Source organism: Rhineura floridana, chromosome 22, assembly GCF_030035675.1.
Source record: "Rhineura floridana isolate rRhiFlo1 chromosome 22, rRhiFlo1.hap2, whole genome shotgun sequence".
In the NCBI taxonomy this organism is placed as follows: domain Eukaryota; kingdom Metazoa; phylum Chordata; class Lepidosauria; order Squamata; family Rhineuridae; genus Rhineura; species Rhineura floridana.
In genome coordinates this window covers 2,266,152-2,294,038 of record NC_084501.1, presented here as the reverse complement: position 1 = coordinate 2,294,038, position 27,887 = coordinate 2,266,152, and the positions used below count along the sequence as shown (strand labels likewise).

The 27,887-nt window shown below is 46.5% G+C and overlaps 1 protein-coding gene across 3 annotated transcripts in view; it reads left to right on the top strand.

Annotated features, from left to right (window-relative positions):
• Positions 1-26,170, top strand: part of SMG5 (SMG5 nonsense mediated mRNA decay factor) — a 51,234-nt gene extending 25,064 nt beyond the window's left edge. For 2 of the 3 annotated variants that reach the window (XM_061606812.1, XM_061606811.1), the window contains exons 13-22: positions 2,135-2,304; positions 6,858-6,933; positions 7,693-7,868; positions 8,507-8,665; positions 13,874-13,933; positions 14,735-14,894; positions 15,121-15,211; positions 19,074-19,148; positions 20,709-20,847; positions 21,395-26,170. In XM_061606812.1, the coding sequence (XP_061462796.1) occupies positions 2,135-2,304; positions 6,858-6,933; positions 7,693-7,868; positions 8,507-8,665; positions 13,874-13,933; positions 14,735-14,894; positions 15,121-15,211; positions 19,074-19,148; positions 20,709-20,847; positions 21,395-21,478 (1,190 nt within the window). In that variant the 3' untranslated portion in view covers positions 21,479-26,170. Of the gene's footprint in view, positions 1-2,134; positions 2,305-6,857; positions 6,934-7,692; positions 7,869-8,506; positions 8,666-13,873; positions 13,934-14,734; positions 14,895-15,120; positions 15,212-19,073; positions 19,149-20,708; positions 20,848-21,214; positions 21,349-21,394 lie in introns of those variants that run through there. The other variant, XM_061606814.1, reaches the window with a different exon arrangement.
• The last annotated feature ends 1,717 nt before the right edge of the window (positions 26,171-27,887 follow it).

Here is a 27,887-nt window from a genome sequence, read left to right as displayed (position 1 = left end):
CAAATGTAAAAAGCTTCTCTGGGAGAACTAGTAGCTTTGGGGGAGTGTGAGATGGATCGCTCCGAATGAAAGTGTGGATATTCCCAATTAGCTAATCAGAAGGGCTGTTGGCTCATTCAGTGTCCCAGACCAACAAGGGCTGTCAAACTGTTTAACTTATAAACGCTGAATGGTGAGTTGTGGGAGATGCAAGTCATATTGGGAATAACTGGGAATCTATAGCAGTTATGGAAGAAAACTTGGAAAGATGTTAAATACGGGGCTGGGTTGGGGTGCTCAAAAGTTGGCAAACCGTTGCTGTGGTTCTTTGCTAATTGGTAAGAGGCGCTTCCCATCTCTTTTATAATTAATAATCGAAGTGCAGCTTTATAATGGTTTCAGTTAGGAGCATCTCTCTCTACAGCGTAGGAAGCAACACTTCTTTGGCTCAGCGCTGGCATCCCAGGAACGACCTTTACGTGAGCCTTGGAGAGCTATTGCCAGATCGGGTGGTCCACATTGGTGCCCTCAAGACTCTAGGAGTCAGCAGGTAGAGAGACAGCCTTACTCACAGAAAGCCTTGTAGAACAAGGCAGCCTTCATAGCAGATTCAAAGTCAGCAAGGATTTCCCTGGCAGCAATCTCCACAGCCATGCGGCATCACCGGAAATACCCTGTCCCTGGTCTCCACACCAGTCTGATCAAAGTGCGGGGTCTCTTAAGAATATGTTGACAGCTTTTCATTTCTTTCTCAAAAATAGTGGCTGATACATTTTTGTGGGAAGAAGTTGGAATCCCATACTTAAAATCATAGAAGTTGCTTCTTGTCATGTTCTCAGCAGCAGCATAAATAATCCCTCTCCTCTCAGGTCACAGAAAGAAATGCAGAGCTGTGAAGCTATCCTTGAGAGACCCAGCTCTTTTGATTAGACTGGTGTGGGCACTAGGGACAGGATATTTCCAGTGGTGCTGCATGGCTGTGGAGATTGCTTCCTGGGGAAATCCTTGCTGACTTTAGAGCAAGGAATCAGCCCTGGAATCCCATACCAAGGGAGAAAGGAACGTCTCCTCCTGTGGAGGTTTTCAAGAAGAGACTAAGCAGGCATTTACAAGGGACACCTCTCATCCTGTCAACTCTGGATGAAGGGTTAGGCCAGAGGCAGCCAGCTTCTTTTTTTTCTGGAGATGGGGGGGAGAGGAACGACCTTCATTCTCCAAACAGTGGCCCAGGGGGCAGGATTCCCACACCAACCTAGCAGGATGGGCTTCACAGTGATAGACCACATGTGATCAGACCTAGTCTTGTACACAAAACATGCAAGTGTACACCATATGTTAACCCAAATTAAAAGAGAGCTCGATCAAAATGTAGAATATCTCTTCTTACAACTTGCTGTCCAGATGCTGCTGCTTCAGGGCTGCATCCTGGCCTTCAAGCTGGCCTTTGCTCCTGGGCCTACAGGGTTGTGCTGCGGAACCCTCCAGGGCTCCAAGTGGTTATGAACCAGGGTGTCCGCTTCTTCTAAAAGCAAACTCTGCTGGCGAGTAAATGGGGCCGTTGAAAACCAAGAGGAAAATATGGGCAAGTTTGGGGTTTGCAGAAACACAAAAGGAGGGAAGGGAAGTAAAGGGGCAAAAGAGACCCCGGCCAGTGCACTGAAGATTGAGCATGCCCAGAAGCTGTGGAATGTTGGTTGTCAGTTGGAAAACAGCAGGGGGGGAGAGATAGGGAGGAAGAGAAGAGTGGAATGACCTGCTTGGGCCTCTTAACAGCTTATGGTATCCTGTAAGGCATGGCTAGCTGGCAGGAACTTTCCAGCAAGGAAGTTGAGGCAATGGTGCAACATTTTGTTGCTGGCCCCACCCTATATTTGAAACCCAAAGAGAGATGCAACACTACAGTGTAAAATATCTCCTCTTCCCCCACTCTTGCTCTCTGGAAACGCGTTTCTTTTCCTCATGTTGAAAGTGTGGGCTACTGTTTCTCACCACATCTCGATTAAAATTTGGTAGAGTTTCTGGAGGCCAAATAAAAAGCACTTAGCAGGGCAGATGGAATCCTCTGGAGAGGAACCGCCTGTCCTCTTTAAGTCCTGCAATTCATTGCTCCTTGCTTAATTCTCTTGTTTTTAATGAGCCATTTTTTTTATCCAAGATGATGTTTCTGAGTCAGAAGAAAGCGTCTCCAGTAGTAAATCCTGCAGGAATGAGCGCTCTCTCCAGGAGAAGCTGGAGATCATTACAAACGAGGGGTTGCTGCCAACTGTCAAGGTGTTTCTGGACTGGCTGAGAACAAACACTGACCTCATCATCATGTGTGCACAGGTAGGGAGGGGTGTGGTGGGGGGAAGAGAATCCCAGTTGCCTGACTTCTCCTGTTTCCAGGGTTGCCTCCTATGGAATACCAAACCAGAACATGCATGAGCCTTGATCTTACGTGCTTATAACTGCAGTTCCCAGCCTGCATAAACTAGTTTGCCATTAATGGCAGAACTGTGGCTTCTGCAAAAGCAGAAATAAGTAGCTGACTAAAGCAAGACCTGAAAAGGGAGGGTTGCAGAGGTTGGCTGGCATGCATCCAAAGAATCCAAATTGAATTTTGTGACCATGTAATGTCTGCAAATGCTGCTTAAGTGAAATGGCTTGTTTTGTCATTTTAATTAATTCAGGAAATTTTGAGTTTTCACAGGCAGTTGTAGAGGCCATGCTGTGGTAGGATGTAATGAGGGCAGCAGTAGCTAGACTGTGCAAGGCTCAGGTGTTTCCCCTGAAGCCCACTGCTCACGTTACACACATTTTCCTCAAAACCTCTCTGCATACATGAGAACTAGAAACTCTACAGTTAAAAAAGAAAAGAAAAGCTGTGATGCTCCCTTGCAGCTCTGATATTTATCACATTTGTAACTCATAGGGAAAGGGTGCTATACAACTGAAGTGCAAAGTAGCGTGAGGATGACAGTCCCATTTCTTCAAATACGCACCTGCCCCAGTCCATGCAATTTGAAGGGGCAGAGGGGAGCTGACCCCAGCTGGGCTCTGTCCCATAATCAGAGCCTAGCTGAGGGAGAAAGGAGTGCTGGGTGGTGGTGGGGTGTGTGTGTTTCTGTGTGTGTGGGGTCACTGCACTCTACTTGCCCTTTGTTATGTGCCTTCAAGTCGATTACGACTTATGGCAACCCTATGAATCAGTGACCTCCAAGAGTATCTGTCATGAACCACCCTGTTCAGATCTTGTACGTTCAGGTCTGTGGCTTCCTTTATGAAATCAATCCATCTCTTGTTTGGTTTCCTCTTTTTCTACTCACTTCTGTTTTTCCCAGCATTATGGTCTTTTCTAGTGAATCATGTCTTCTCATGATGTGTCCAAAGTATGATAACCTCAGTTTCATCATTTTAGCTTCTAGTGACAGTTCTGGTTTAATTTGTTCTAACACCCAATTATTTGTCTTTTTTGCAGTCCATGGTATGCGCAAAGCTCTCCTCCAACACCACATTTCAAATGAGTTGATTTTTCTCTTATCCACTTTTTTCACTGTCCAACTTTCACATCCATACATAGAGATCAGGAATACCACAGTCTGAATGATCCTGACTTCATCTTTGCATTTGAGGACCTTTTCTAGTTCTCTCATAGCTACCCTCCCCAGTCCTAGCCTCCTTATGATTTCTTGACTATTGTCTCCCTTTTGGTTAATGACTGTGCCAATATATTGATAATCTTGTATTGATAATCTTGACAAGTTCAGTGTCCTCGTTGTCAACTTTAAAGTTACATAAATCTTCTGTTGTCCTTACTTTAGTCTTCTTGACGTTCAGCTTTAGTCCTGCTTTTGTGCTTTCCTCTTTAACTTTCATCAGCATTCGTTTCAAATCGTTATTGGTTTCTGCTAAGAGTATGGTATCGTCTGTATATCTTAATTACTGATATTTCTCCCTCCAGTTTTCACACCACCTTCATCTTGGTCCAATCCTGCTTTCCGCATGATATGTTCTGCGTATAGATTAAACAAATAGAGTGATAAAATACACCCCTGTCTCACATCCTTTCCGATGGGGAACCAATCGGTTTCTCCATATTCTGTCCTTAAAGTAGCCTCTTGTCCAGATTATAGGTTGCGCATCAGGACAATCAAATGCTGTGGCACCCCCATTTCTTTTAAACCATTCCATAATTTTCCATGATCTACACAGTCAAAGGCTTTGCTATAATCTATAAAGCACAGGGTGATTTCCTTCTGAAATTTCTTGGACCGTTGCATTATCCAACATAAGTGTGCAGTATGATCTCTGGTGCCTCTTCCTTTTCTGAATCCAGCTTGGACATCTGGCATTTCTCGCTCCATATATGGTAAGAGCCTTTGTTGTAGAATCTTGAGGATTACCTTCCTTGCACGGGAGATTAAGGCAATAGTTTGATAATTACTGCATTCCCTGGGATCTCCTTTATTTGGAATTGGGGTGTATATTGAACGCTTCCAGTCTGTGGGCCATTGTTTAGTTTTCCGTCTTTCTTGACAAATTTTTGTCAAAATTTGGACAGATTCAGTCTCAGTAGCTTGTAGCAACTCTGTTGGTATGCCATCTGTTCCTGGTGATTTGTTTCTTCCAAGTATTTTAAGAGCAGCTTTCACCTCGCATTCTAAAATTTCTGGTTCTTCAACATACGGTTCCTCCATTAGTATCCCTTTAATTTCTCTAATCTTTTGGAATTAGGGCTCTTGTTCTTCCCTTTTTGTTGTCCTCTTCTATTTCTATACAATACCTATTATAATAGTTGTGTTTGTCCCTGCATACTAGTCACTATATTGTTGCATTTAGGGTTCTAACCATGTTTCTGTCTCCTTTTGCTTTTCTTCTCTCTAACCATGTTAAGAGTTTCGTCAGTCATCCATTGAGGTCTTTCTCTTTTTAACTAGAGATATTTTCTTTTTGCATTCTTCTCTGATAATGTCTCTGACTTCACTCCATAGTTCTTCTGGGTCTCTATCAACTATGTTTAAATCCTCAGATCTGTTCCTTATTTGATCTTTATTTTCTTCTGGGATGTTATTTAAATTGTATTTTGGCATTATGATTGCTTTGTTGTACTTGTTTAGCTTTACTTCAATTTTCGATACGACCATTTCATGATCTGTACCGCAGTCTGCTCCTCTTCTTGTTTTTGCAGAAAGTATGGAACTTCTCCATCTTATGCTACCAATTATATAATCAATTTGATTCCTATATTGACCATCTGGTGATGTCCACGTGTACAGTCGTCTTTTTGGTTGTTCAAAAAATGTGTTTGCAAGAAACAAATTATTGGCTTCACAGAATTCAATAAGTCTTTCTCCTGCTTCATTTCTATCTCCTAAGCCCCATTTCCCCACAATTCCTAGTTCTTTTCTGTTCCCTACTTTTGCATTCCAGTCCCCCATGATTATCAGCACATCTAGTTTTGGTGTGGGATCAATTTCTTCTTGTACTTCTGTGTAAGATCTCTCCAATTCCTCTTCTTCTGCATTTGCCATTGGAGCAGACTTGGATGACAGTTGCGTTAATAGGTTTCCCGTTTAATCTCACTGATATAACTCGCTCAGATCTTGCGTTGTAGCTCCTAATTGCTTTTGCTACATCACTTCTCACTATTAAAGCAACCCCGTTTCTTCTTAATTTCTCATTTCCTGCATAAAATATTTTGTAGTTGCCTGATTGAAAATGTCCCATTCCTGTCCATTTTAATTCACTCACAACAAGTATTGTAATGTTAATACCTTCCATTTCTTGCTTGACAATTTCTAACTTTCCCTGGTTCATGCTTCTCACATTCCATGTTCCTATTGTTTGCGTTGTACAACTCCGGACTCTCCTTTTGCATCTGTGCGCATCAGCCTCTGGGCTTCCTTTCGGCTTTGACCCAGCTGCGTCATTAGTCACAGCGCTACTCGTACTTGTCTTGTGTTCTTCCCCAGTAGCTCGGTGAGTGCCTTCTGACCTGGGGGTCTCATCTTCCAGCACTATCTCATGTTGCATTTTGAATACTCTGTTCATAGGCTTTTCCTGGTAAGAGGTATTCAGAGGTGGTTTCCCATTGCCTTCCTCTGAGTTTGGATTCATCTTAGTCTGGTGTCTCAGCTTGGACCATTCCACCTTGGGTGACCTCGCTAGGAGTCTAGCTTCTTGGTGTAGACTCCTGACAGCATTGCTCTCTGCTTCTTTGACACTCTCAGACACCCTCACCACGTTAAGGTGTGCATCCCAGAGGGGCCTTCATGCCCTATTGCTACTGTAAATCTTCTCTCTCTTTTGGGGGCAGACCTGTGTTTGGAGACATGGGCCTCCTGTTTTAGCCTCTCATTAACCTTGTGTGGGTAGTGACTGGCCTATACCGGCCTTGCAGCAAGGATTTGAACTGATCTCTGCTCCAAGTCCTCAAGCCCTCATGTGGAATTCCCTCCCCATACATATTAGGCAGGTGCCTTCTCTGTTATCTTTTCGGCACCTATTGAAGACTTTCCTCTTTCAACAAGCCTTTTAAGTTGAGACCTTATCCCAGTCTGTGTCTCTCTTGGAATTGCTTTTTAATATGTTCTTAAACTTTTTTCTAAAATGTTTTTAATCTTAGAAGATATTTTGATAGCTTTTTCTAAAGTAATGTTTTTGAAGATGTTTTGTTTTAATGTGTTTTAAAGTTTGTTTTTATGATGTTTTAATGTTTTTAGTGCTTTTGTTCGCTGTCCTGGGCTCCTGCTGGGAGGAAGGGCAGGATATAATAATAATAATAATAATAATAATAATAATAATAATAATAATAATAATAATAATAATAATAATAAATGCTCTCCACATACAATCATACAATTTCCATTGGTTTCTGGTGCTTTTTCCTCCCTCCTCAGAGTTCTCAGAGCTTATGGAACAGACTTTCTGTCCTTCTGAACCTACTTCCTTCAGCTGGAGACCTCCAAGACTCAGGTAACATTTACCTAGAGATGCTTGGGATTGAACTGGGGACCTTCTACATGCATACAGTTGGTCTTCTGCTGGGCTACAGCCCACAGGTTAGTTTTGGCAAAGAGGCACAAGCATCCTAGATGGGGAGCATCTTTCTTTGTGCCTCCTGTAAGGCTGACTCCCTGCATGGCAGAGAGAGTCGGAGCTGGCCACAAGGTGGAGCAGAGGTTCAGGAGTGGAGATGACCATGGTGTGTGACTTTCTAGTTGTCTCTTATACAATAATACCTCAGTTAACAAAGTAGATGATTTCCTGGACATTACTTTTTTAACAGAAACCTTGGTACCAGAGGTAGGAATAACATGGAAAGAACAGGAATAGGTTCCTACACCCACTCATAGATTGGGGGAGCAGCATCAACAGGGACTTCGAAGGGTGCCTCCTTGGCACCCTCCCCTCCTTTGAATCGTATTGGATCCTCCCCTCCCCAGCCCTGGGGGAAAGCAAGAGATCTCTTTAATGCAAAGCAAACACACAGGCCCCTCAGTTTCACCCTAGCAAAGCAAAGCACATTCTGGTCAGTTTCACTTTGAAGCAAAGGCATAGGCTTGAAAGTTTATAGCAAAGCAAACCTGATCAGTTTCACCTTTTAAAAAGCCTTCTTTTAAAAGGAGCTTCCTTTCTGGAGGATTGTTTTAACTGAGATGCTACTGTACCTCTGTGATCAAGAGCCATAAAGCAATCATTCTGTATCCTTCCTTCTCTGCTGCTGATGTGCAGGGTTGTCCCTCTGCAATGAGGTGAAAAGCATGCTGCCTGGGTGTGAGCTTCCAGACCTGCCTGCCTGCCTGCTCCTCCCGGAGGACGTGGCCCTTCGCAACCTTCCGCCGCTGAAGAATGCACACAAGAGGTTTAACTTTGAGCAGGACAGACCAGCCCTTACAGAAGTGGAGGAGGTGAGGGGGATGGAGTTGGTACAGGTTTTAAAAAGCCATCACTTTGGGGGGTGGAGAGGAAAGAGTGTGAGAGTAGATTTATTTATTTATTCAATTTATATACCGCCCCATAGCCGAAGCTCTCTGGGCAGTTCACAACAAGTAAAACATCTGATACACAATTAAAACCACATATCAAGCAATTTAAACATACATTAAGGATAGAGCCTTTGTCTTACTACTTCAGGGGTGGGGAACCTCTGGCCCATGGGCCAATCCTGGCCCGCCAGGGGATCCACTTTGGGCCTCAAGGTCATTTCCCCTGTCAATTAGCTGGCGTCACTGGTTGATGTCGGCTGATGGGGCGGAATTCAGTCCTGCTGACAAAACAGACCTCTGGAAAGGACAGAGGTGAATGGAGTTCTATCCTGCTGGCTGCTGCTTTGCCAGCGCGTCCTCTGCAGGGCTGCATTTTGCAGAGAGGTCAGGATTGGGTCAGCCCATCCTTTGCTCCGTTTCCATCTTGCCTCAAAGTCCCAGCTGCTTCCATAGTGCTTAAGGTGTGAAGGAGAGCTTTTGCTCTGTTCAGTCTGCAACACCCCCCCCCAAGTGCTATCCTTGCCTAAAGGTGCCCCCTCCCCGGTCTTTCTTTGTCACAGTCTGTGGTTCGCATCTGTTGCATCCGGAGCTTTGGACACTTCATCACCCGCTTGCAAGGCAGCATCCTGCAGTTCAACCCCGAGGTTGGGATCTTCATCAGCATTGCTCAGTCAGAGCAGGACGGCTTGCTCCAGCAAGCCCAGGCCCAGTTCCGCATGGTGAGCTTGCGGGGGGGGGATTGTGTGTGTGTATGGGTAACAACGTGCTCCAGCAAAGAGCAGGGGTTGATTTACCCTTTGGTTACTTGGGTTAAAGAGGGGGATTCTCTTGCATTCCCTGTCTCGTGACTTGCCTGTGGTTCTTCTTAGCTACGGAATTTGGTGCGCCATGCAACTTCCCATCCTGAGAATCTCTCTTCTAAATATGAGCTTCTACCACCGATGAAGTCTGAGAAAATGTAGGGAGGTGTATAGGAAGTGCCTGAAGAAATTTGGGGAGGGGTGATGGGGACGTGTGGCTAAGAAGGTTTTCTAATAGTCCAGGGTCTAGTCCTCTGCTCAGCCCTTTCTTTCATTCTGCCCCCCCCCAAATATGTCTTGGAAAAGTGTAAAAATCGTTGACGGTATTGTTTCCATGGCACCTTGCATCAACAAAAAAAGGGGCCCTGCCCTGAGGTGCTTGCAATCTAAATGTCAACCATGGCAGAGGTAGGGGTGGGGGGCATCTAGGGAGAGTAGGTAGGTATGTGTCAAGTGAAGTTGCAGGCATCTGGGGCTTTGTTTCAGCAGTCCGTGAGGACTAAGGAGTTAGGCCCAAGGCTCCATAGGATTTGAAAAGGCAGAGAGCATTTCAGGCATGATTGTCTATCAGGGAGAAAACGCAGAGTTGTTGGGAGACTTTAGGACAGAGATGAGGAGCTTTTGGCCCTCATAAGAACATAGGAAGAGCCTGCTGGATCCAGCCAGTGGCCCATGTAGTCCAGCGTCCTGTTCTCACAGTGACCAAACAGATGCCCCACTGGGAAGCCTGCAAGCAGGACCTGAGTGCAAGAGCGCTCTCCCCTCCTGCAGTTTTCAGAAGCATCCTGCCTCCGACTATGGAGGCAGAGCACAGCCATCATGGCTAGTAGCCTTTGATAGTCTCCAGATATTGTTGGACCCCAGCCAGCATGACCAACAGTGAGGGATGATGGGAGTTGTAGTCCAACAACATCTGGAGGGTCAGAGGTTCCCCATTCCTGCTTTAGGGTGATAGAGGTGGAAGGGTAAACGTCAAAGACAGAGATGTGACAGGCTGAAAGAAGCTGAGTCAAAGCCCTGGGAAGAAGTCTCAGGGGGGCATAGCAAAGGGGTCTTGCTGGATGCAGAAGCAAATATCTTAACTTGCCAGATTTACCTCTTCTTGGCCCAGAATTTTTTGTGGGGAGGGGTGCTGGAAATTATTATGTATTGGCACAGACGAAACATAACTCTTCTCTTAACTTGATCCTGCCCTGGACATGGGTCATGCAAGCTAGCAGTAAGCTTCCTAAGAGGAAGGGACAGAGCCCAGCCCAAGGAGACTTCTTGGTGGGTGGGAAGCTAGGGCTACGCATGTTTGTATCCTGGATTGCTACCCAATTCAGTGTCTGACACCAAACTCTGCATTATGAGAATTCCGTTTTTTGGTTTAGAAAGTGAAGGCAAGCTCCTGGGGCTTATAGATAACTTGTCCAAATGAACCCCAACAACCCCTCTCTCCCCACAGCTGTTGCCTCAAAGACCTAATAGGTGGGGCAGTGCACCTCCCTGCTTAACTTTTTGTAGGAAGGAGAAGGCACATCTCCTAGATCTGTATGCACTTTTATCTTGCTGCTATGTTAATATTGTATTGCGTGTTTAGGTTTTTATGACCTTACGATCGAGGCTGCCATGAATGTAAGAGGAAGTGGAGCATCCATTCTCAGTCAGTGGAAGAGTGGAGCATACAGAAACAGGTTAACTCCTCCTGGAGGTAGAGTCGGACATAATTGGGGGGGAAATGTGGTGGGGCCCAGCCGGAAGGGGAGGTAGCCTTCTCCCAACTGCCAGACTTGACTGTGCCTCCAGTGAGATCAGAGTCAACTCCGTGCTCATACCGGGGGGGGGGGTTCTTCTTGACATTCATAGCAGCTCACCTATCTTTCTATTCCCACCTGGCAGCGATTAGCCAGAAGAGACAGTGGGAGGAGGAGGGAGAGCTTCTTAGTGCCTGGAGGTGCTTCTTGATGGTGGTATCTGAGATTGGTCCCAGGGCTCTTCTGCCTCTGTCTGCAGAGGCTCTCGTCCGAGGAAGGGGGGAAAGGCAGAGTAATGGGGATCGCTCCCCTACTCTCCGTGCTTCAGAGTTGCTCCTTCCAACTTCAGCTGCACATCTCTGCTCAGAGTGGCAGCCATGCCCATTCCTCCAGAGAGTTTTAGTTTCCAAAGTCCCTTCTGCCCAGCTTGACGGGGGGAAGGGGCATTGCATTCCCGTGCTTTTTCTGGCGACGCAAGGAGGCACAGGCGCCGTTGTTTGGGGATGTCCTCCTCTTCCTCCATGATGGCGTGGTTTAGCAAAGGAAAGATGAGGAAGGTGGGGGCTTCACTGGCCAAGCGCTTATCCTGCAAGCGGAGGAAAGAGCGCTCCAGGCATAGCAGGGGGTGTGCTCTCCTTGATCTTCAGCCTCCTCTTCTTCCTCTTCCCCAGATAGGAAGAGGGGAGTGCAAACACAGAGGCTCATGTGGCCATTTTTAAGCCAAAACACAGAGTGAAGACATGGGACATGCCTCCTGCGCCACGCTCTCAGGCTCCCTGGTCACAATTTCCTCAGCCCAGATTCCTTTAGGGTGGGCAGGCACCCTTCATCCGATTCCTCAGGCTCGGGGAGGGGAGGAGGGGGAACTTTCAGGGGATGATCCCCTTCCCCCCCATTCCCACACCCAAAAGGCTTTTCTCCCCAGGCTCATACCACTAAAGCCTTGGAATACCTACAGCTGGAACCACCCAAGGAATCGGCCAACCCACCAGAGGAGACGGAGGAGGGAGAGCAAGGATCCTCCAGTGTCTTTCCCAGATCTGAGGGGCAACACATCACTGTTCCCTTTCCAGAATTCTTCAAGGACATCATGTGAACAGAGCGGAAACATCCTGCTAATCCCAAAGCTCCTCATGCTCTCTCCAAGGAGCTCTATGATTTGTCAGTGTCTGGAATGGAGAGTTTTACAGTCTCAGCCATTGATGAGCCAGTTTCTGCCCTCGGGGCCAAAACTGTCATCCCCAAGGAGGGGACACCCTGTTGGATCAAAGTGACAGACGCAGTAATGCAGCCCTCAGGCACGCACACAAATCCTCAGCCTTTGCCATTAGGGCATCAGCAGGCAACTTCTTCTTATCCAGGACAGCAGTCAAATGGGCTTGAGCTCTTCAGGAGGAAGTTCCCCTCTATCTGAAACACGTCAGGGAGGGACTCCACGAACTGCCCAAGGTGGCTGAATTCCTGGCATGCTCTTCTATGGACCGCCTACAGTGCTCTGCACACACCTTGGGATATTTGGTGATGGTTAGACGCAACATCTGGCTCCAGCGATGGGAGGTGGTCACCACTCCAAGGTCAGTGTATCAGTTTTCCCTTACACGGGGCCAGCTCTTTGGCAAGTCTCTGGATCACCACCTGGTTGAAAACAAATACAAGAACAAGGCCTTGCTTCCTGCTCCCAAGAAGGATGACCACAAGTCACACAAGAGTGATCAAAGTGATCTTGATAGGCTGGAACATTGGGCTGTGAAAACAACAGAATGCAATTCAACAGGGATCAATGCAAAGTTCTACACCTAGGAAAAAGAAACCAAATGCACAGTTATAAGATGGGGGATAGTTGGCTCACCAATACTACATGCGAGAAGGATCTTGGGATTGTTGTTGATCACAAGCTGAATATGAGCCAACGGTGTGATGTGATTGCAAAAAAGGCAAATGCTATTTTAGGCTGCATTAACAGAAGTATAGTTTCCAAATCACGTGAAGAACTAGTTCCCCTCTTTTCGGCACTGGTTAGGCCTCATGTTGAGTATTGAGTTGTGGGCATCACACTTGAAGAAGGATGCAGACAAACGAACAGGTTCAGAGGAGGGCAACGAGGATGATCAGGAAAGTGGAAACAAAGCCCTATGAGGAGAGACTGGAAGAAGTGGGCCCATTTAGCCTTGGGCTCCTGCTGGGAGGAAAGGTGGAATATAAATCAAATAATAAATAAATAGCCTTGATAGAAGACTAAGGGGAGATATGATAGTATTTGTCAAGTACTTGAAAGATTGTCACACAGGGGAAGACCAGAATCTCTTCTTGATCATTCCAGAGTGCAGGACACGGAATAATGGGCTCAAGTTACAGGAAGCCAGATATCAGCTGAATATCAGGAAAAGCATCCTAACTGTTAGAGTGGTATGACAATGGAACTGATGACCTAGGGATGTGGTGGGCTGTTCAACACTGGAGGCATTTAGAAGGCAGCCGGACAGCCATCTGTCAGGGATCTTTAATTTGGATACCTGCATTGAGCAGGGGGTTGGACTTGATGGCCTTACTGGCCCCTTTGAACTCGACTATTCTGTGATGAAATCCTCTCCTTCCGTATGAAGGGATACCTACTGCACCACTCCCCAGTTTCATGGTTCCTGGAGGGTTCTGCAAAGAGTGGTGGCCTAGGTCTGCATCCCACCCGAGGATGTCTGGGGCAGAGCTTGGAAAAGTTACTTTTTTTGAACTACAACTCCCATCAGCCCAATCCAGTGGCCATGCTGGCTGAGGCTGATGGGAGTTGTAGTTTTAAAAAGTAACTTTTCCAAGCTCTGGTCTGGGGTCACTGCTTTGGTACATCCTGTTCCTGTATGCTCCACTGACTGAGAACAGAAAGTTGGTCTTGCCATGAGGTGTCCTGATCAGTGGAGAGTGGAGCACACAACCCCGCCCCGCAGAGGGACCTAGGCCAATGGGTGGAGGGGGCTCCCTCTCTGGGGCCCTCAGGAGTTGATTTCCATTTGAGTGGTAACCTGAATAGTGTAGAAAGGGCCTCCCGTGACCGCCTTCTACACTGCCTGCTTAATTCTCTTGCGTTCTTTTTCTGTCCGCTGCTCAGGTTGTGTATTGGTGTTCTAGTTTGTGGCCGGCCTATTGCCGGTTCAGCTTTGTCATGTACTGGCTGCTGGGAGGCTACCTCTCCTTCCAGCTGGCCACTACAGCCCAGTTTTTCGGTTATGTTTGACTCCGCCTCCAGGAGGAGTTGACCTGTTGCTGCATGCTCCATTCCTCTGCTGACCAGAAGGACACTTCGCAGCAAGACCAACTTTCCGTTCCCCTATCTGGGATGCTGAATTAATGAGGGCAAAAGTGCAAAGCAGTCTGGCTTAATTGCTCCCTTTGCTCCTAGGCTGCTGAGGAAGCGCGCCGGAACAGGCTCATGAGAGACATGGCTCAACTTCGTCTGCAGGTGTGAGGGGGGGCTGTGGCTGGATTGGGAGAAGGGCGGAGTTCATTAAGGCCTCCAGATACCTGTGTGCGTGCTTAACATTGCTGTGCTTGCACCCAGCATAACTTACTTGCAACGTGCATGTTAAAGCACCTGACCTGACTGAACCAGGGCTATGCCAGCAGGTGGATACTCATCCTGGCCTGTAAAGTGGTCAGATTTGCCAGCTCACCTGATCAGAAATGGGGTGCTGATAATGCCAAGGCCGTGGTCACCTTGATGGCCAGGGCCACCTTGCAAAGGGAGGAGGGGCCAGAGCTCAGTTGCAGAACACATTCTTTATGTGCATGTTCTCCCAGGGTCAGTCTCTGACATATCCTGTTAAAAGGGACCTTCAGCAGTATGTGTTGGGAAAGATTTCCTGCCTGAGATTCTGGACTATTGCTGGAGCCAGTCCCATGAAATCTTGCCCAAACCTGAACCCTAACTCAGTTTAGTCTGGTGGGAAGCAACCTTTTCACAGGTCTTTAGCAGAGAAGAGCATTTCCAAGCTTTGCTACCTAGACTGAACCTGCACGCTCCTACATGTAACATTTTGTGCTGCTTGCAGTGGGGAGTACTCTGCTAGATGGGCCGATGGGCTGAACAAGGAGGCAGCTTCATATGAAATCCATTTCTTCCCTTGCTGCTGGCTGCTGCCCACCCCTTAAGAGGCCTCCAGCTTGTGAGATGCAGGGACACAGACCTCTGGATTTGCAGTTCTTGCTGACGGCTACTTTTCTAAAGGTTCCTGCTTCTTTTCTCTCCCCACCCCACCCCCAGCTGGAGGTGTCACAGTTGGAAGGGAGCCTCCAGCAGCCCAAAGCACAGTGTGTGATGTCCCCGTACCTGGTCCCTGATACCCAGGCCCTCTGCCAGCATCTCTGCACCATCAGGCAGCTGGCTGCCAGTGGGAGGTTTATTGTCATCATTCCAAGGACAGGTAAGTAGCACCTGTTGCCCGCAGGGCTAGCATCCAGTGCAGGACAATTGCATGAAGCAGTATCGAGGCTGCCTAATTGGCGCAAGGGGGAGTTTTCCTTCTTCAGCAGCTCTGCTAACTGCATTGTTGCCAGGTAGGGAAGGGTTGAGAGGAGTCACCCAGCATGGATGCGACCCCTTTGGGTGAGCCCAAAGATGTAATGCCCTTGCTTTGGTCCTTTAATTAGTGATTGATGGATTAGACTTCTTGAAGAAAGAGAATGCGGGAGCTCGGGACAGCATCCGGTATTTGGAGGCAGAATTTAAAAAGGGAAACAGGTAGGTTGGCTTTTCGTTCCCTGTCGACAATAGTCCTTGTAAAAGTGGCAAGCTTTGTATTGTACAACAAATAATAAAGAACAGCGTTTGAGAAGCATCCTCACTTTGGATGTCTTGTTAGATTGTATTTTACACTCTTCTCCCTCCCCCCAGAGAACCTGGTTGAAAGATCAAGCTTCAGTTTTCATACATGCAGTCAGCAAGGGTTTTTTTCCTGAATATTGAATACTTGCTTGCAGTGAAATTCAGAATGAATGTTGCTTCTCAACCCCCTTCCCAAGATTAGGTGTGCAGGCATCCGAACCGGGAACTTAAAATCATGCCCTATGGTAAAATTTAGCAGAGTTTAGCTGAGTGTAGCTTGCTCAGCGTTCTGTGCAGTGTGAGTGTGTGTGGCTTGCCTGACAGAAAGCAAGCTTTTACCTTGCTGTGGTTATCAAGTATGAGGTTATCATACTTTGGAAATATAATGAGAAGACCTGATTCACTAGAAAAGACAATAATGCTGGGGAAAACAGAAGGGAGTAGAAAAAGAGGAAGGCCAAAGAAGAGATGGATTGATTCCATAAAGGAAGCCACAGACCTGAACTTACAAGATCTGAGCAGGGTGGTTCATGACAGATGCTCTTGGAGGTCTCTGATTCATAGGGTCGCCATAAGTCGTAATCGACTTGGAGGCACATAACAACAACAACCTTGCTGTGAATCACAGAGATTTTGACTTAGTAAAGTAAGAAAAGACTACTTTTTTAGTAGAAATACATACTGGATAGGAAAGGCACTAATTCTAGCTATCTAACTAAGTTGGAGGTGCAATGGCCAAGCTTGATCATTGCCCTATGCTAGAGGAGAGCGGCAGAGGGAAGATACCTGCTCTCCCTTGGCTGGTCTGAGGAGGAGGAGAAGGAAGGAGAGGATGGAAGTGAGGTCAGCTCCCTGAGAGTATCGCTTTACAATGGAAGGTAGAGGAGGAGAGGTAAGGCAGCTTACGTGGGCAAAGAGAGCCAAACAGGAGTTGCTCTTGCCACACTTCTAGCACCCTGAAGAGTTTCCCCCCCTATGTATATATATATATTGTTGGCGTCAGGCTTACAAAAGGGGGAGTTTTGGCAGCCCCTTGGGGGGGCAGAGGGAGCTGCTCTGGCGACTGAAGCAGGGGCAACAGCCCCTAGTACTAAAAAAAATTGATGGTACAGTTTTGTTAAAACAGTTACCAAGCAGCAAATGAGGTAAGATGTCAAGTGGGCTGGTTAAGCCAAAGGCTTCATTTTTGTCTGCACAAGAAAATATCCAAAAAATTACAAGAAAATGGTAAAGAACGTAGACTGAGCTGACAAGCTTTTTATTTATACTGACACGAAAGCGAAAAGCCTTGTAGTTACACGATGTGTACGTTTAGTATGAGGATGTATTAGAGATACAGTATTGTTTAATTTGTATAATAAAATTATAAAAAAGAAATCAAAACATTAGAACATAATGCCATTTATGGGGGCTAACTAAATTATCAGAAACAAACAAGAATTTCAGTTCTTCAGAATTCTTCAGGGTGGAGGTGAAGAGAGTGGTGGGTGCCAGAGTAGAGGCAGGGAGAAGGATGCTTCAGGTTATTATGGGAAAGCCTAACCACACCCACCTGCCCCACACTGACCATCATATATGATGTCAGATGTTGAGCAAGTAGACCTGCGACTGGATCAGCTGTGCCACCGAGGTCCCTGGGGAACCCAAATCACACAGCCAATCCCTGGAGAAAGCAGCGTTGCCAGCCCCCTTTGCTCAGTGTTAGGTGATTCCCAAGTACCTGACTACCAGCTGGCTTAGTGGCAACTAGTTCATTTTAATTTTTTTAAAAAACAGCCAGTGTGGTGTAGTGGTTAGAGTGTTGGATTAGGACCAGGGAGATCCAAGTTCAGATCCTCACTTAACCATGAAGCTCACTGGGGTGACCTTGGGCCAGTCACTAACCCCTAAACATAACCTACCTCACAGGGTAGTTGTAAGGGAAGAATGGGGAGAACCATGGAGGGAAGGTAGAATGTTGAATACAACCAGTCACAGTGAATAAAAGAGTATCGCTTGTCACACTGCTTTTAGCCTGGGCAGAAAATTCACCTGGGTGCCATGCAAGTTAGAAGAAATGCACCGGTACATCATCTGCAACAACAACATGCCGCATAGCAGGGTTAGCCAATGTTGTGCCCTCCAGCTGTTGTTGGACTCCAACTCCCCTGAGCCTCAGCCAGCACAACTAATGGTCAGGGTTGATGGGATTTGTAGTCCAGCAGCATCTGGAGGGGTATCTCAGCCCCACATGCATCCTTGGAGTGCAGACGTCTTGAATTCAGCTTGCTGGAAGCAAGTCCTCGGGCATCTGGGTGCTGAGTCATATAGCCCCTTAGGCCTCCTAGAAGTTTCCTGTCCGTCCTCGTAGAGCAAGGGGTGTATGAGAGATAAGATCGTAAGTGTCTGATGTCCTTCCTGAGCTCCTTAGGCCCTCATGAACACCACTGGGATAGAAATTGGAAGCGAGAGAAGAGCATGTGCAGGGACACACATTTCCTGACCTGTTTGATTATTCCTGCTGAAGATTACTTCCCTTCTCCTTCCTTGACAGCACAATTCACCTTTCGAAGGTGTACCTTATTGTGAAACAGGCATTGACATAATAATAATAACAATAACAACAATAATAACAATAATAATAATATTCATTTTAAAATAATAATACATATTTATTTTGATTTTTATTTCTCTTCCACCTTTAGGTCAATCATTTGCAAGTCTGCTTACAATAAAACTGTTAAAACAAAGTAGAGCAGAAGAATAAATAAATGCAATAAAAGCAGCATCAGCTGAAATTGCATATGGGAGCAAGAATACAATCAATAAAAATCTTGGCAGAATAAAAAGTGCATACAGGATCTGCTTAAAGGCTTCAAGAGAGGTGGTCAAGCAGAGTTCTTAGGGGACACCACTTAACCTATAGAATAGGAATAGGGAACCTTTTTGGCTCCATAGGCCAGATCCATATCAGGATCAGCCTTGCAGGCCAAATTTGTGCCCACCTGTCAGTCACATGACATCATTATGTTGTTGCATGATGGGCAGGCCGGGGCACCACCTGTCAGAATCCCTTGTGTTTCCCTTAAGTCTCTGCGATCATGGACTTAAAGAAGGAGCGGTGGATGGAGAATTAACAGGGGAGCACAGGCAGATTTTGGAAAAGGCTTTAAGACAACCCCCACTCTCTTGTATGAGCAAATGGGAGTGCAGGAGCTGTTTTAAAGCCTTTGCAAAAGCCTCTTTGAAGTAGCGCACACTGCTTCAAAGGATGCTTTTGCACAGGGCTTTAATCCTCATTCCATTGATGAGCAGAGATTGAGTCCTACTGCCTTGGCTGCACTGTCTTGTTCCCTACTGGGAACAGGGTCACTCAGCAAAGCCAGGATTAAAGCCTGTCCTTTCCCTCCTATCCGCTGACATCAGTAGTGACATCAGCAGGTGGGCATGGTTTAAGGAAAACGCCCTTTAAAGCCAAATGGGACTACCTGAAGGGCCATGATTGGCCTGGAGGTTCCCCACTCCACTATAGAAGCAGCTTCTGTGATGAGGATTTTGGAAGAGCTGGGTTCAGAGACTGTCTCATTCTTAGTCTTGCCATTTTAGCTGCTGGGCAAATCTTACTTTAGCCACTGGCTTCTCTCATTTGTAAAACAAGGATGCTGCTTCCCTGGCAATTTGGATGAATAGTCATAAAGCATACTACAGAGTGTGTTGCAGATTCAGTTATGCTGCAGAAATGGTCTGACCTGCATCATGCGCACACACTGGCCAAATGAGTCTGAACTTTTGTCTCCAGGTACATCCGCTGCCAGAAAGAAGTTGGGAAAAGTTTCGAGAGGCATAAACTGAAGAGGCAAGATTTAGATGCTTGGTAAGTATTAACTTCATCCTGTATCAAATTTAAGCAATGCTGCCATGTATTTCCTTAATTTGCATGCCCTTTTTTCCTGCTAGTCATGGAGGGTGAGGGGTGGGCTTGGCTGGCCTAACCCTAGCCACTGAAAATGCTACTCTCAGCCAGCACTCCTGGGGAACTGCCGGCATCGCTGGTGCTCTTTCAAGCCCATATTTGCAACAATAAGAGTAAAAAACTTAGTTCAAAACTTCCATTTCCTTCCGCCCCGTAATCTCTTTATTCTAAACCAATAAAACTGTTTTTGTTTTGTGTTTTGTTATGAGACATGTTTGCTCCTCCTTATAAAAAATGTCCCTGGAGCTGCTTATGGAGTTTTGAAATAAAATATATAGTTGAAATCGACAATTGCATGCTAAACGAACCTGCAATAAAAGTTTTACATTCAAAAACCTGATTTTTTTTTAAAGTCTTTGCTTGGTGCTGAAATGATGTCAGCATAGGTGCTAAGGGGAGTTGCTCTAGGGAAGGCATTCCAAAAGACAGGCAGGGCACCGCCCCTGAGAATGCATCTCTGTCTTATAGCCATGCAAGATACGTTGGGTGGCAGAGGAACCCAGGAGGAGGGGAAAGCTCTCCTGAAGATCTTACTCTTTAAGGATCTGTGAATCTTCAGGTAGTTTGGTCACAAGCTATAGGTGATTATGGGGACCTTGGAAGTTGCTGAATGACACCCTTCTCTGAAAGACACCTTGGCTGCTGCTACTGAACCCCCTTTGCAAGCCATTCTTTTTGGTTTCACATGGGCCAGTGTTGAAGGATCAGCAAGGGCCCCTCGCAAACCTTCTGATCCTCAAAAGAGTTTGTAGTGTTTGAAAGAACCTACTTTAGGTTCAGCTTGTCCAAGTCCTGTATAGCATTTGTTTTCTGTGTCTGGCATTGCTCTCCTGACTCCCTTGCCATTCTAGTACTGGAGTGGTGTGGTGGTGGCGGCGGCAAAGGCGAATAGAATGAAGGCTCAGAAAGGGAACAGAATCGGAGTTGAGGTTCTCCAGATATCTCTTGGCATGTCTTTCATAGCACTTGGCTGCCCACGTATGGCAGAACCCAGTATCCACAAGGGAAGTGCAGTGGTTCTGTTTTGGGCCAAATAATGAGGGAATGTAGGGGGATTCTGGATGCTTCCTCCCCCCTCCCTAGATCAAGGTGCAATGGCAATAATTTGACCTGAGTTGGACCATGGCACTCTGCCATCTCAGTTGCCCCTAAAACACTGCAGCAGGTTTTTCTCTTTTCTTTACAAGCAAAACCAAGCATAAGACGGGGGGCAGGTTGCAGGGGAAGGGGTTGCTTGTTAGCACAGAGAGACGTGGAAACACATTGGGATTTTAAAAAACGATCAGAAACAAGGCAAATCTTTTGGCTGCTGCACACCCTAGTATCCACGCTGCTCCACCTGTGTCCTTCTAAAATAGCATGCTCTCACAAGCTGAGAACTTGTTTGCTAAGCCAAATGGTGGCGCTGTTTTATTTCTCTCTCTCTCTCTTTCCCTCTCACCTTAAATACTAATTTAACAGGAACCTCTATAAAATATTGGACAGCTGCAAACAGCTGACAACCTCTCAAGGTGGCAGTGAAGATGACTCCACTGGGATGGTGACCATCCTCACGGGCTTTCAACTGAATGACCCAAGCAACCTTTCTGCACCCATGCAGGTAGGTGTGATCTGAAACCAAACTCTTCTGGCTTTTTGACGAGGTTTGACTTGAACCTTCTCTCTTTGCTGTATGGAATACTTTAAAAAAAAAACAGCAGTGTTGTCTGTTGAAATGAATTAAGAGAAATGAGTGGAGTAGGGGGGAGAGAAAGTACTGCTTCACACCAAAACAACATTTATATCTGTGGAACCCATCGCCACATGATGAGCACAAGTGATAGCTGAAGACAACTAGGTACATGGAGGATAGGCTTGCAGTTGGTTAATCTGCCAAAAGACAAGATTCCATTTTTTGCTGGTTGCCTGTTGTTGTGGGGAAAGTTGGTGGCCATTTCACTGTCTTGCTGCTCTTGTGGATTTCCCAGGACTAAGCTGCCCAGCTGCCATTGGAAGGCAGAATTCTGAGCTAGAAAGACTTGCTGTGATCCTGGAGTGGGGAGGATGGTTGAAACCATGGCCATTAAGCATTACCGGGTGCGGGCAAAGGGCAGGATCTCCCTTCCAGCTTCTTACTTTGGATTCCTACTGCCTTGTTCTTTCTCCAGTCTGCGATCCAGGCAGCAGCCAATGCCAGTGTTGAAGTAAAAAACGTTCTGGAATTCTACAAGCAGTGGAAGGAAATGGGTTGAAGAGAGAGAAGCCATCGGGTTGGTTGAAGCTCTGTCTCCTCGTCTTTGGACGCGCAGCGTTGGAACGAAAGAAGTCAAACCACAGGCGATATTTGGACACGAAGCAGCCGCAGCAGCAATCCATGAAAACAAGCAATCGGGCGGGTGCTCAAAACACCGACACAACACACACACACACACACACCGCCGTTACCTCCCCTCTCACAGGACAGGTGACGTCTCTGGCAGAGAACACGGCCGCTTTGAGAAGAGAGACGGATCTCGGCCAGACCGTGGAGAGGTGGTCTCCTTTCTCCCAGCTGATGAGAATGGGTGAGGCTGGTGGGTGGGAGGGGCTCCATTCATCTCCAAAAAGCTTGCTTGGTCTTTCATCTTCAGAAACGTGCAGGAAGCTTTTTGCCTGTGCTTGAAATGAAACGAACATTTACAATATTCTGCCACCATACCCACACTGCGGAAACAGACATCCAAAAGCGCCAGTGATCTTGAGAGAGGGGACCAGGATTTGTAGGAAGCTCTTTCAGAATCTGATGATGGGGAAGTGGTCATGTTCTCCCCGTTTTTTTTTTTTTTCTTCCCTATTGTGTATTTTTTTTTTAAAATGCTTGGTAAACTTCCCTCTTTGTTTTGTTTTGCTCTCCCCACCCCTAGAACGGGTTCTGGAACCTTTGAAAGATTTAAAGGTGGCAGGGAAGCAGTGATCCTGTCTAAGCAAAGTGAAGTGGCTCTCTTCGTCAGAAGTTTCAGAATGAAAATATTATTTATTTCTTTGTGGATGGGGCAGGAAGACTTAGCTGTAAAAAGGAGACAGTGGCCTTCATTCCTCTCCCTTTCTGCGCCTTACCTCTGCCTGTTCAAAAAAACACCCCTCGCCCCGCCTGGCTTTTTTCTTGAAGCGTTGTGTTTTGTGGTTGGTGTCATAGACCCATCTTGGGCTGTTTGAGCAGGGAATGAAGAGACCCCTTTACAACTCCCCTTTTCCTTTCCTGGGGTTAAATGAATGTCTGCACGGTGCTGTTGCACCCTCCTTCCCTTTCCATTCTCTGTTCACTGGAAAACGGATAACTAGAAAATGGTGATCATTTACTGGTCAGGGTTAGGTTTCTTTGTAAAGTCATCAGGTTTGCCCTGAAAAATCTCTTTGCAGTGGCTCCCCATGCCTTGGCACAAGGGATGAAATCTAGCCCTTGTGCAGAGCTTTTTGGGGGAGGGGAAGCTTGCAGGCTGAGGAGGAGAGGAAGGAAACCTGGCTGTATCTTCTGCCACGGAGAAACTGTTGGGGTTTCCTCCCCAAATATTTTCTGCCTCTGTTCCTTTGAAACGTCAGAATCCAGAAGGGATGAAAAAGGCCCAGCTGTCAAGGTTATGGAGTTGATTCTCTACACTAGGTAGCCTGAAAGGGAGCTGCACACACTGTGTCTCAAAAAGCATCTTCCACCTAGTATTTTATTAAGTCTATGAAGGTAACCATCAAAGAAAGGCAGTTACTGGCAAACCATCCCTTGAAGCTAATTTTTTTTGGGAACGTGTCTCAATATTTTGCCCTAAACACCTAGTAGCTCTTCCTCCTCCACCGCTGGCCTGAATTTGACACATTCTGGGAAGGGAAGATGCTGGGAAGGGTTACAAGCGCTTCCTGGGATCAGTTTCCTGTGAGGGCCACTTGCAGCTGGCGAATAGGAACGGATGAGTTTCCCTCCCTCCCTTTTCCCACTTTGTTTTCTTGGAAAGCAGAGGCAGGTGTGGTCTGCTCCTTTGCAGCAATCCTGACGGTTTCGTGGGCCATCCAGTGCCACCATCTTGGACAACCACTTGGCACTTGCCTTGTGCTCCTCTTGTGCTCCTCTTAATCAGGTTGCAGTTCTAAGTTTTTGAGTTTTCAGCGAGGTTGGGGTTTAGACCCAAACATGCAAACATTTTGTGCTGTCTCTATACATACTTTTCCACTTCTAATGCTTAATGCGTCCAGGATAAAGTTCTTCACTGTTTTCATTATGTCCTACATTTGGTGGAAATGTGACAGTACAGCCACCCATCAGTTGAGCCAGCGGTTGGGTGCCCCAGTGGATTAGATTTAATCTGGCTTGGAGTATGCTCTTTTAAAAAAAAACACAGCCATCCCAGCTTTCTCAATCAAGCAGCCTAATGAGTTATGTAGCCTGCCCTGAAAGATAAGAAAAGTTTTCATGTCGTTGCTCACCTGACCCCCCTGATTAATGCAGTGTTTTTGCTTTGGGGTTTTGAACAGGAATTCTGGCGCATTCTACTTAAATGGTGAATCAGAGAAAGAAGCCAATTGACTTGCGATGGGAGCTTGCCATGGGCATCTGGGAGCCAAGCTGGGTGACAGGCCGAGGGGAGGAGGGGAAGGTGTGCAAGAGCATCAGCAACTGTAGTCAGGAGGGGTGAGTTTTCACCTTGGTCGAAGAAGCAGTGACATCAAAAAATAATGGCCTTAGGGATATGCTTAGACCCTTGGGGGTTAGGGCAAAATGACTCAACATGAAATGGACATTTCAAAAAAGGAAGAATGAGGGTGTGCCTGTAGGTCTGCAAGCTGAACGCAGCCCACCAGCCTTAGAATTAGCTACCCACTCCACCTCAGTAGAGTTAATCTGGCCCTGTAATATTGGGGAGTGGCTATCCCAGTGCTGGCGGGTTGTGTCCAGGCCAAGTGATGTGGCCTGGGGTATACGTTCAGGGCACCGAAACAGCGTGCAGCCTATTAGCAGCACTGAACTCCTCTTCATATCTTGAGAAGAAGTAAATAGGGGTACCGAGAGTTGGCTGTAGCAAGTTTCCTTGAGGAGCATTCTGCCATTCGGAAATGCAGCCAGTCTCATGCCCCTCCCCCAATGCCCAATTTGGCAGAACCTCCTCATCCTCCTGCAGCTGAGGGAGATCCAGGTGGGCCCTGTTGCTGTAGGGGAGCACCAGTCGTGAGCAGGGATTTTAGGGAACTATTGGAGTAAATAGTCATTTGGAGATTTGAAGGAGTATCAAAAGAGGACAAAATGGCCCACCTTAACTTTATACATTTTCTGCATTTTTATTTTTTGTGGTCTTGGGCTATTGTCTGGAGAAGTTAAACTGGTTTAGAAATTATATATGAACAAAAAACGTTCCTTTTTTATTTTAAAATCAGCCTGTGCAAATTGAATGTTTAAAATGTAAACTGTGACACTTCTGCCTCTTTGGGGGGATTTTTAGATTTAGCCAAAAAGTAACTCTTGTCAGGGAGTTCCAGGCTGATCTAAAATAAGTTCTGGGGCTTTCAAGTCTGGAGCCTTGTTTTTTGGATGGGGTGTTTAGTGTGGAGATGTCTTATTGCTGTTGAGGCATGGACCAGGAGGAAAGGACTATCTGAACATTGTGCCAAATTCTCAACCAGCTCTATTGGCACGCTGTCTGGTTTCCCACAGCAGGGCAACTGGTATTTAGTGTTCAAATCTAGCCTGTTGGGTCATCAAACAGTCAGCAGCAGATGCTGGTGGAAGCCTGAGTTTCATAGACGTGATGGAGAAAGTGTGTTTGAGGAATTTTGAAAACTTCTGTTTAGGCTATGCAGTGCAGCGTCCACTTCTAGACCATCCCTGCAGTGTAACCCCGCGCCAGCTCCAGGTAAGCAGTAAAGCAGCAGCAACATTTTGGTTGGATGTTTTAAAAAGAAATCCTTCCTCTGTCCCCACATGCTGGGAACCTATGACTGGCTTGTCAGGAGTTGCAGTGCTGAGTGATCTTCACAGCAGTGCTTGCTTGACGGTCCACCTTGTCAAAGGAGTGGTAGCTCTGGAGACCATAATGTGCAAGGCCACCTTCGGGAAACCTGATTCCACTTGAACATTAGTGCATGGCAAAGGCACATCGGGAGAATATCTGAATCCACTCTTTGAAAAACTTTCCTCTTTCTGTCTCAGAGATGTACAGCCAAGTTTTGCCCCGATGATGATAATTGCCCTCAAGAACCACAACAACTCTAGCTAAGCAGGAAGAGAAAAAACATGTGGAAACTCCATCTAATATTTTATGCTTCTGGATATTGGGGTTTCTTCTGTTTGTCCACCAAGTAAACTTGATCTTTTGGGGCATCATTGGAAGTCTGAGAGTGACTTGAGTGTGTGTCTCGCATGGAACATCAGCTGTGGGTGGAAACATTGTTTGAATAGTAGATGGACTTGCAGGCTGTGCCAAATAAGCTCTCCAGTTCCTTTCTTCCTGCTTTACTCACCCATTCTGTTCCTTAAATGCTGTGTGTTCTCTGCATCTAGAAAGAGAGAAATAATTTGGCTGAGATCCTGCATGTTCTCTGTGGCTGGGAAATGGGTGGCAAGAGAGAAATGGGACCTGCTGCTGATGTAGATGTGCGCACCAGAACTGGCTGCTTCCAAAGACTTGGACAACAGCAGTTAAGCTTTTAGGGTTGGCCCAAATGGTAGCTTCTCTGAAAAGCATGGGGAGTTCAAAAGTTAATGTTCAGAAGGGGTGGCGTTCTGTGAATTTGCAATCCTGAAAGGTTGCTGGATACTGGTGCTGGGACTAAGCTGGCTGCTGTATCTGAGCATCTGTAAAGCTCTTCTAAGTAAGATGTGGCAGGAGGAGGAAGAGATTATTCTGGCCCCTGACGTTGTGATGTGTGGCCCTCCGCTATGAGCGACTGGCTTAATAAAAATGCAAGATGTTTGTAACTCTTTATTCATGGTTGCTTGTATTTTTATTGGAGAGTAATATTTTACTGTGCTTGTGCATTCCCTTAGTATAGGGAGGACACCATAGGGTCACACAGTCTGCAGCCAAATTTGGTCAGGTGAGCAATGATGCCAAGGTAGCAAGAAGAGTCCTGGAGGTTGACTTCAGCTCTTCCCTGTCTTCTGGTTTGCTGGCATCTCTCCTGAGCCACCCTACGATGTAAGCAGTGGGTGGATGTGGTGGGGGCAAAGGTTGGCTGGGCAGCCACTTCCATTGCTCCCTCTAGGAAAGGAATCAGTTATTTTCTCGGCTAGGGCAATTGTTCCCAAACTGGGCCAGGGCACACACAAGAGTTTGCCATAAAAAAATAAAGGCTACTGTGAGCACAAATTTCCCATCCCTAGGCGAGGCTGCTCATGGTACCTGCCCGATTCACCGCTCTGGACTGGCCTCCCTGTCAGCTGTGAGTGGGTCCTTCCACCTCACCTCTACAATGAGGGTGAACAGTGACACTAAAAGAGGCCTTGTGGTGTATTTGTTAACATCCCTGCTTTAGGCATGCTGTGTGGGCTTGCAAGACCCCCTCTTGCTGGTAATGTGTTTGTGCTCCAAGTTTCTATGCCTGTCAGATGCTCCCCGAACGTTCCGCACAGCAAACCCCATCACATGCGCAGCCTGTGTTCCTTTTGAGGGTGGATGAGCATTACACCCTCTTAAACATTTTTGGATGATAAGTGAAATGAACGTCCAATTTTAATTCAGAAATTTAAGTTGTCCTCAATTAGCAGAGGTTTGGGAAATTGCTCGTGCTCAAGCTTGCTAAGGCTGATGAAGGTCATACCTTCTTGGAAGCCGTGATACTTGAAAGTTAGTCATGGCTTACCACTGTTTTAGTGAGATGTAGTCATCACTAACTGGCTGGGTCACTCACAACTCCTCTGTGGTGCTTTTAAATTATGCTAATTCTTGCTGTGTATATTACTCTGGCTTTATGATGCCTTTAGTTAGCTCAGCCTTCGCCAGCCTGATTCCTTCCAGATGTTTTGGATTGCAACTCTCATCAGCCCCAGTACAGCCAGCACAGCATGGCTGAGCTACCTACCTGATCAAAACTGGTCTGGGGAGGTGGAGGCGGATTGTGTCATGTGATGCAGTCACTGGTTGGCACTGGACTTACTTGTATCCGGAGATACAATCTGTTTTGTTGTCTCTGTTTTGTTCTTCGAAAGAGAGAATAAAAGTTCTTGTGGAGCTGCCTGACTCGTGTCCGCTAACCTACCATAACAGGTCTCTCATGGAAAGAGAATGTGAGCACTCCAGTCACCCACTTCCAGATCCCTCCTCCTCGAAGCTCAGTGGGTGACTCTGGGCCAGGTGAACTCTCAGCCTCACTTAAGAGGGTGCTCGTGAAACATCCCTGAAGCTCAGAGGGGAGCGAATGGGTGCACCCCCCCGAGCTGTGTGTGAGATGATAGACAGCCTTCATTAAGAATGATGACTTTCTTAAAATGAGCTGCTATTCTTTAAAAGGAGGGATTTAAAAATAGAATCCTCTGAAAAATTCAGTGAAATAAGGCAGGGCAAGTGCACGACAGAAGCCTCATCTGGAAGAACTCCCAAAATTTTGCTCACTCAAGACTTACTGACTAAGGCCACATTCACCCTGTACATTTATTCCACTATTATTCTACTTTAAACAGTCATGGTTTCCCCCAAAGAATCC